The sequence below is a fragment of the Odocoileus virginianus genome, chromosome 30, assembly GCF_023699985.2.
Source record: "Odocoileus virginianus isolate 20LAN1187 ecotype Illinois chromosome 30, Ovbor_1.2, whole genome shotgun sequence".
Lineage (NCBI taxonomy): Eukaryota > Metazoa > Chordata > Mammalia > Artiodactyla > Cervidae > Odocoileus > Odocoileus virginianus.
The window spans coordinates 37454467-37463974 of NC_069703.1; the positions used below are offsets into that span (position 1 = coordinate 37454467).

The 9508-nt window shown below is 50.4% G+C and overlaps 1 protein-coding gene across 3 annotated transcripts in view; it reads left to right on the forward strand.

Moving 5' to 3' along the window:
• Nucleotides 1-2989, forward strand: part of RPS6KA1 (ribosomal protein S6 kinase A1) — a 37202-nt gene extending 34213 nt beyond the window's left edge. For all 3 annotated transcript variants that reach the window (XM_020909195.2, XM_020909196.2, XM_020909194.2), the window contains 4 exons: nt 156-232; nt 509-626; nt 1556-1693; nt 2034-2989. In XM_020909195.2, the coding sequence (XP_020764854.1) occupies nt 156-232; nt 509-626; nt 1556-1693; nt 2034-2156 (456 nt within the window). In that variant the 3' untranslated portion in view covers nt 2157-2989. The remainder of the gene's footprint in view (nt 1-155; nt 233-508; nt 627-1555; nt 1694-2033) is intronic.
• The last annotated feature ends 6519 nt before the right edge of the window (nt 2990-9508 follow it).

The following is a 9508-nucleotide window of genomic DNA, read 5'->3' on the forward strand; positions in this document are numbered from 1 at the left end:
CCCACACTGTCCAGGACCCCAGTCTGTGTGGCCTCGGTCCAGGTACCAAGGGAGCATCAGCCCACGCCTGGGACCCTTGTCCTGCATTTTGGGGAGCAGCAGGCAGGCATATGCCCCTTAGCCCGACCACCCTTCCCTGCCTGCCTTCCTGCCAGGTCCTGAAGCGCCAGGGCTATGATGAAGGCTGCGACATTTGGAGCCTGGGCATTCTGCTCTACACCATGCTGGCGGGGTGAGTGCCCCTCTGGCCTGCACCCCGTCTGCCCCCCGCCCCTTCCTCCAGCCCTAGTGTACAGGCTGGGGTGGTGCTTGTCTGATGGGAGAGACTCATCCCTGCTTCAGGAAGGGCTGGAGACAGGAACATGTGCTGCTTTTGGGAGCTCCACCTTGGGGAGGAAGTGCCACCTTTGGGGGCACCCACTCTGAAGGGGGAGACACAGTCCCCCATCGCCACCCCCACCGCCAGGAGGCCAGAGGCTATACCCACACTGGGTGGACTTTCCTCCAGATACACTCCATTTGCCAACGGACCCAGTGACACACCAGAGGAAATCCTGACCCGGATTGGCAGTGGCAAGTTCACTCTCAGCGGGGGAAACTGGAACACGGTTTCAGACACAGCCAAGGTGAGTCTGGAAGGCCTGGACCCTGCTCACTTAGGGCTGGGGAGGCCGGGTCCCATCCCAGGGCTTTTCGGCATTCCACGGACAGGTGACCGGCAGCCTCATTTCTCCAAGTGGAATATCCCACAGGCCTCTGTTGCTGTATTTCTGCAAGTGGAAGATTCCCAGGCAGACTGCTGCCCCCTCCCCTGCACTCTGTCTTGTGTGTTATTTGGACAACTTGGTGATCGTTCACTGGCCCTTCCTGTGTTCTGGGCCCTGAAGGGGGACAGAGGGCTGCACTGTCACGGCCCCTGCCTCGTGGGGACTTAGTGTGAGGGGAGAGACAGGCTTGCATACCTGGGGGACAGAGGCAGGTCCTCCTGGTCAGAGGTATAGGCATTGGAGGCCCAGGCAGAGCTACGGGCCCCCAGGCAGACAGGCCTTCTCAGAGGAGGGAATGTTTGCGCTTTCAGTGCTAAACAACAGGTCCCAGTGGCGGGAACCTCTGTGGCAGACACTGGGTTGAGTCCTTAGTGAACAGTACCCCCTCACATTGACCTTATGAGTCGGGTACTTTTGTCATCCTGTTTCTCAGAGGGGAGGCTGAGGCTCAGAGAGTCAAATTAACTTTCCCCGGATATGCAGTCGATCAGCAGCAGAGTCAGGTTTTGATCCTTCCCAGCCCCAGCCTTCGGTTCTTCCCACCTTCCTGCGTGGCTTCTAGATGGTGAAAGAGAAAAGAAAGGGCCTTCCAGGAAGAAATCCCCAAAAAGGGCATGTGCCACTCAAGGCCGTGGAGCAGCGTGGAGAAAGGATTGCAGGGGCTGCTGCAAGGGTCCGGGCGGGAGATTGCAGGAAACGTCTGCCTTAGCCAGTCCCCACTGGCCAGGCCTAGCGCTCTGCTCCCCTGCTAGCCTCTCCCACCACCCCCCTTGCCTGCTCTTCCCCAGGACCTGGTGTCCAAGATGCTGCATGTGGACCCCCACCAGCGCCTCACAGCCAAGCAGGTCCTGCAGCACCCGTGGATCACCCAGAAAGACAAGCTTCCACAGAGCCAGCTGTCACACCAGGACCTGCAGCTTGTGAAGGTACTGCTGCCCCAGGCTGCCGGGCTGCAGGGACCCAAGCCAGGGTTCCAGGGGCAAGGACTCGGGGTGGTAGAGCCAGGAGATGCCATGCGCGTCTCTCCCCAGGGAGCCCCCGTCTGACACGCCAGGGTGTCGACATGCCTTCATGGCCCCCAGTCCTTTGGGGGCGGGCACAGCTCCTGCCCCTGAAGCCTTCGATCTGAGGGAAGAGGCATTGAAGAACCACCAGGGCAGGATTAACGGGGGCCCGGGTGGGCTGCAGTACCCTGGGAGGGGCTGGCTTGGCCCTGGAGCACATGAACCGCCCACCGTTATGAACTGAGTCCCCCTTGTCTCCCAGGGAGCCATGGCAGCTACCTACTCAGCGCTCAACAGCTCCAAGCCCACCCCTCAGCTGAAGCCCATCGAGTCGTCTATCCTGGCCCAGCGGCGGGTGAGGAAGCTGCCGTCCACCACCCTGTGAGGGGCCCAAGCATCCAGGCCGCAGGGCGGTGCTAGCTGGATGGAGGCAGCGTGCTTCCCAGAGGAAGCAGGCCTGAATCCCAGGGCCAGAGGGAGCGGAGCCCCGTGGGGCCCAGGAAGCAGCCAGCCCGGATCACCCCAGGGAGGGTGTGAGAAGTGCCTTCTCCTTCCCCAGGACAGATTCTTCTCGGCTCAGGCTCTGCTGGTTGAAATCGATTCACTGTACAAACTCTTTATCTATTTTTAAGGACAAAATGGCATCAACCACCATGGATTTCTACAAGATCCATTTGCCTTTCTGGGAGCAGAAGAAGTAGCCAGTGGAGCCCCAGGAGGGCGCTGAGTCATAAGGGCGATCCTTAGAGCTGAGTCCCCTTAGAGCAGCTTTAGGATTCCCCCGGGGGACCCCCACGATTGGCTGTCTGTAGCCATCTGCACCCACCTCCGAGGCAGTCCGGCGTCCCCTCCCAGAGCCTTTGGCTGTTCAGCAGAACTTGCTCTACCCTGGTTGGCTCCTTTTCTGTTCTGTTGTGCTGCGGGAGGGAGGTCTGGAACCACTCTCTGCTAGAGGAGAGGACCAAGGCCCTGTGGCTCCCAGCTCCAGGCACCAGCATCCACCCCTGGGCCCCCTGCAGTCAGGTCGAGCAGTCCCTGAAGGAGCATCGAGAAAGCACTTTCTGGCTGACTTCTGTTGGAGTCCGCCACAGGACAGAGTTCATGAGAGGCCTGTGGGGCGGGCCGAGAGGGGCAGGAGCTTTTTTCATTTCTTCCTCAGCTGGTAACTCAGGGTTCATCTGTCCATGGCCTTTCTAATAAACTAACAGTTGAATTGAAGCACGCTCTCCTCCACTTGTCATCCCTGGATTTGCCCGCCCTCTGCTGTTGGGTGTTGAGGACTTTGATCGTGACCAGTACTGGGCCCAGGCAAGTTAGCCCACTGTCTGGAGCTCAGCTGGGGAGCAGTGGGAGTCCCATTGGCTCTCCCCATTTCTGCCAGGGATTCCATTATGGTATTGATAATAATAATGGGATTATTAGCCACTTGTGACCAAGTGCCAGGCACTGTGCCTGAGCCTTATGTGTATTTCTCATTTGATCTTTTTTAAAAATTTATTTTATTTTTGGCTGTGCTGGGTCTTCACTGCTACACTCGGGCTTTCTCTAGTTGCAGCAATAGGGGGTGGGGGCTACTCTATTTGCGGTGCACAAGCTTCTCATTGCAGGGGCTTCTCTTGTTGCAGAGCATGGGCTTTAGGCATGCAGGCTTCAGTAATTGTTGTATGTGGGCTCAGTTTGGTGACCTTGGACCTCCAGAGCACAGGCTGAGTGCTGTAGGGCACAGGCTTAGTTGCTCTGAGGTGTGTAGAATCTTCCCAGACCAGGGATTGAACCTGTGTCTCCTGCATTGGCAGGCGGATTCTTAACCATTGGACCTCTAGGGAAGTCCTTCTCATTTAATCTTAACTCTGTGAGGAAGATGCTATCATGTTATTATCCCTGTTTAATAGATGGGGAAACTGAGGCTTGGGGTGGAGGGAATTGACATTTCTTCACATGATAAATCTTCTCTGGGTACCTATTCTGGCCCTGTTCCAGATTCCGGTGAATCAAGTAGAAAACAAGGTTATTGTATTCCTGGACTTACTTCCTAATGGAGAAACAGACAAACAAAGGTCAGCTACTGGTGAAACATGCGGAGTGAAATTGGGGTGAGAGATAAGGTGATCAGGGAAGGCCTCTCAGGGGAGGTGACCGAGAAGCTGAGATCTGAATGATGAGAAGGGCTCAGCCAGGACCAGGAGACAGAGGGCAGAGTCAGAACAAAGGCCCAAGGAGGAAATAGGCCATGCTCAGGGACTGGAGAGAAGCCAACAAGACTGGTGTCAGGGCCGGGGGTTTGCCTGAGATGAGGTTCGGAAGGAAGGCAGACGCCAGACATGCTGGGTTTTATAGGCTAGGGTAAGGAGTTAGGATTCAATTCTAGATGAGATGCAAGCTCCTAAAGGAATTTCATGAAGCAGGAAAGTGACGCGATTTGATTTATATTTTAGAAAAATCACTCTAACTAATGTGTAGAGAATGGATAGGGGGAGAAAGGGGAGCAGGCAGGCAGGAAGCGAAATCACCAGTGGCTTCTGTAGTAGCTCACACAAGCGAGGAGGTCGCCTGGACTAGGGTGGTGGGAGTGGAGAGCAGAGGGAGTAAATGGGGTCCAGATAAGCTTTGGAGGTAAAGTAGACAGCACTTGCTATCAGTTTGGATGTAGAGACTGAGAAAAAGGATATTCATGGATAGTTTTTAGGGTTTTGACTTGAGTTCTTGAGTCCTAAGGGAGACATTGGGCGAGAGTAGGTTTGAGAACCCTGTCGTTGTTTAGTCACTATGTCGTGTCTGACTCTTGTGACCCAAAGGATAGTCCCGCCAGGCTCGTCTGTCCATGGGATTCCCCAGGCAAGAAAACTGGAGTGGGTTGCCATTTCCTTCTCCAGGAGATCTTCCCAGATCAGGGATCAAACCCGTGTCTCCTGCAGTGGCAGGCAGATTCTTTACCATTCTGAGCCACCAGGGAAGCCCTTAAGAAGTTTAGGAGATGCCTTATGAATATCCAAACAGAGGTGTCAACTAAGAGTTGTAATTAGAAGTGGCAGTTCGGGAGAGAGGTCTGGATTGGAAATCTAAATTTGGGAGCCATTAGTTTGGAGAAAGTTTGTAGAGCCAGGAGGTTGGACTTTAAAAATGTGGTCCCTGGACCAGCAGTATCAGCATCACCTGGGAACTTGTTAGAAATGCAGAAACTTAGGGCCATCCCCAGAATTGCTCAATCAGAATCTACATTCTAATGAGATCTACATGTGATTTGTGTGCACATTCAAGTTTGAGAAGTGCCATTGTAGGGACTGCTCACACCAAACACCCTTTCCAACAACACAAGAGACAACTCTACACATGGACATCACCTAATAGTCAATACCGAAATCAAATTGCTTATATTTTTTTGCAGCCGAGGATAGAGAAGCTCTATACAGTCAGCAAAAACAAGACTTGGAGCTGACTGTGGCTCAGACCATCAGCTCCTTATTGCAAAATTCAGGCTTAAATTGAAGAAAGTAGGGAAAACCACTGGACCATTCAGGTATGACCTAAATCAGATCCCTTATGCTTTATACAGTGGAGGTAATGAATAAATTCAAGGGATTAGATCTAGTAGACAGATTGCCTGAAGAACTATAGACAGAAGTAGATAACATTGTACAGGAGGCAGTGACCAAAACCATACCCAAGAAAAAGAAATGCAAGAAGGCAAAGTAGTTATCTGAGGAGGTTTTTACAAATGGCTGAGGAAAGAAGAGAAGTGAAAGGCAAGGGAGAAATTCCAGAGAATAGCAAGGAGAGAAAAGAAGGCCTTCTTAAATGAACAGTGCGAAGAAATAGAGGAAAACAACAGAATGGGGAAATTGGAGATAGCAAGGGAATATTTTGTGCAAGGATGGACACCATAAAGGACAGAAATGGTAAGGACCTAACAGAAGCAGAAGAGATTAAGAAGAGGTGGCAAGAATACACAGAAGAACTACACAAGAAAAGGTCTTAATGACCCAGATAACCATGATGGTGTGGTCACTCACTTAGAGCCAGACATCCTGGACTGTGAAGTCAAGTGAGCCTTAGAAAGCATTACTGCAAACAAAGTTGGTGGAGGTGATAGAATTCCAGTAGAGCTATTCAAAATCCTAAAAGATGATGGTGCTAAAGTGTTGCATTCAATATGTCAACAAACTTGGAAAACTCAGCGGTGGCCAAAGGACTGGAAAAGGTCAGTTTTCATTCCAATCCCCAAGAGGGGCAATGCCAAAGAATGTTTAAACTACCATACAATTGCATTCATTTCACATACTAGTAAGGTTATGCTCAAAATCCTTCAAGCTAGGTTTCAACAGTATGTGAGCCAAGAACTTCCAGATGTACAAACTGGCTTTAGAAAAGGCAGAGGAATCAGAGGTCAAATTGCCAACTTTCGTTGGATCATAGAGAAAGTAAGGGAATACCAGAAAAACATCTACTTCTGCTTCATTGACTACTCTAAAGCTTTTGACTGTGTGGATCACAGCAAACTGTGGAAAATTCTTAGAGATGAGAACACCAGATCATCTTACCTGTCTCCTGAGAAGCCTGTATACGGGTCAAGAAGCAACAGTTAGAACCAGACATGGAACAATGAACTGGTTCCAAATTGGGAAAGGAGTACGTCAAGGCTATATATTGTCACCCTGCTTATTTAACTTCTGTGCAGAGTATACCATGTGAAATGCCAGGCTGGATGAATCACAAGCTGGAATCAAGATTTCTGGGAGAAATATCAACAACCTCAGATATGCAGATGATACCACTCTAATGCCAGAAAGTGAAGAGGAACTAAAGAGCCTTGATGAGGGTGAAGGAAGAGAGTGAAAAGGCTGGCTTAAAACTCAATGTTCAAAAAACTAAGATCATGGCATCCAGTCCCATCACTTCATGGCAAATAGATGGGGGGAAAGTGGAAGTGGTGACAGATTTTCTCTTCTTGGGCTCCAAACTCACTACAGTGAATGCAGCCATGAAATTAAAAGATGCTTGCTCCTTGGAAGGAAAGCTGTGACAAACCTAGACAGCATATTAAAAAGCAGAGACATCACTTTCTGACAAAGGTCCATATAGTCAAAGCTATGGTCTTTCTAGTAATCATGTACAGATGTGAGAGTTGGACCATAAAGAAGGCTGAGCACCAAAGAATTGATGCTTTTGAACTGTGGTGTTGGAGAAGACTCTTGAGAGTCCCTTGGACTGCACGGAGATCAAACCAGTCTATCTTAAAGGAAATCAACTCTGAGCATTCATTGGAAGCACTGACGCTGAAGCTGAAGCTCCGATACTTTCACCACCTGATTGGAAGAGGGACTCATTGGAAAAGACCCTGATGCTGAGAAAGACTGAGGGCAAGAGTGGGGGATGACAGAGGATGAGATGGTTGGATAGCATCACCAGCTCAGTGGACATGAATTTGAACAAACTCGGGGAGATAGTGAAGGACAGGAAACCCTGGCATGCTGCAGTACATGGGGTCACAAAGAATCAGACACAATTTAGCAACTGAACAATAATAACAATTGTAGGGACTGAGAGCAGAGAAGGGGATTGATGGAGACTGAGCACATACTAGCATTTAGAGGAGATGACCGGGAGGAGGGAGAGCTAGCAAAGGAAAGGAGATAACAGTGGATGGGAACCTGCCAGTCTGACACAATCCAAAGCTTTACGAACCAGAGGCTTTTGCTTCTGTTATTTCTCAAACTTCTCACTTTATAGATAAGAAAGCAAGGACCCAAGAGATGAGTAAGTCTTATTATGATAGAAGGAGATTCTGACACTAGCAGTTGAACTTCTGAGCTGAACTTGGCTTGCAGTTTCTGAGCTCACAGTCTCCCTACAGGAGCAGGGAAACCTGCACTGGAACCCCGAAGGCTGAGGCACCCTCGTGGACACCCACTCACACACATAGTCCTGAGCCCCTGACCAGGGTGTGTTCCATTTCCAGTCCCACCCACCACCCGAGGTCATCCACCCTGGACCCCATCATCCTTGCTGGAATCCTGAGGCTCATCCCTGACCCCTTCCCCCACTTCCTACATCCAGTCTGCCTTCTGGTCTCATCAGTATTGTTCCCTAAATACTTTAGGGATCCATCCCCTTCTCTCCCTTCTCCCCGTCCGCCTCTTTTTTTGTTGCTTATTTGTTTTTGTTTTTTAATATTTATTATTTATTTATTGGCTGCATTGGGTCTTAGCTGCAGCACGTGGAATCTTTGTTGTGGCTCACAGGCTTCGCTCTAGTTGTGGCACGCGGACTTAGCTGCCCTGCTGCATGTAGGATCTTAGTTCCCTAACCAGGGGCCCAACCAGCACCTCCACCCCACCCATTGGAAGGCAGATTCTCAACCACTGGACTACCAGGGAAGTCCCCCATCTTGTTTTGTTGTTGTCATTGTTCTTTGCTGCTGCCTACTACTTCCCTTCGGTCTTTTGTGTCCCCAGCATCCTCCATTTAGAATCACAAATTCTGACCCAGCGTCTGCCCTGGAAGGGCTCCCTGCTGTCCACAGAGAGAGCCCAGTCAGTCCTAGTCTGACAGTCAGTGTCCTGTGTGACCTGGTCCCTGCTGAGCCCCAGCATCAGCTCTCATAACTTGTCCCCAGATTGCTCACAAGACCCGAACTTGCCAGGCTCCTGCCTCCACCGGATTCTGCCTGGCTAACTTCTACTCATCCTTTAGGAAAATTCAAATGACACCTCCAGGAAGCCAACTAGGACATCCCAGACAGGGTTTGGCCGTTCTCCTTTGGGATCCCCAGACACTGTATGTTATACAGATTTAGAACTGGCTGATGATGTATTTTCTCCCTACCCAGACTGTGAACTTGAAGGTATGGGCTGTGTTTTGTTCATTTCTGTGTCCCAAGCACCTAGCTCCAGGCCTGGCACACAATATTATGGTCCTCAGCTAGATTTGTTGAATGAATGAATGAGAGAAAACGCAGAAACAGTGGGCTTGGAGGTATAAGAGGAAGCAGAGAAACTTCACCCACAGAGTTGCAGGAGCCTGGAAAGGCATCTAAGAAGGAGGAAAGGAAGCCGATGCTCTGACGAACCAAGCAGTTAGTGTCCTGCCCCAGGCACCAGAGGGAGGATTCAAGAACCAAGAAGTGACGATGGGTAGAGTGGGAGCCCACAACTGCTTTCTCAGCAGCTAAACCCTGACACTCATATACTTCACCTCTCTGAGCCTCAGGTTCCTCACTTGCTAAATGGGAATTACAACCTGGGCTCATGTCACAGCTTAACCTAAAGATCAAATGAGCAAGTGAGTTTGCACATGTTTTGGAAGGTAAAAAGCGTGACTTGCACAGTTAACCTTGTTCTAACTTTTACAAGCTCAGCCCCCGCCCCACCCCCTGCCCTCAGGAACTCAATGGACTTCAGAAGCACACTTCCCAGTCACCAGCATCTTAGCCAGAAACTTTCCTCTCTGAATGCTGACTCCCTGGGCAAAACCCATTTATAGAAATAACCTGACTTGAGGAATCGAATTGTCAGTCCAGATGTTCCCAAGTTCCAGAGTCACTCTTCCCATTAAGGCTCAAATAACAGTGCCTGAGCTGTCATCCTCTAGGATGCCCATCCCATGAAATATCCCCATGCACCTATTAAACAGATACTCGCTCTGTGGAAGCACCAGATGCCAGCTGTTTTCCAGGCTTTATTTCAGTTGATCCTCATGTGAAGGAGATTTTTTTTTTTTTGGCTGTGCTACGTGGCTTGC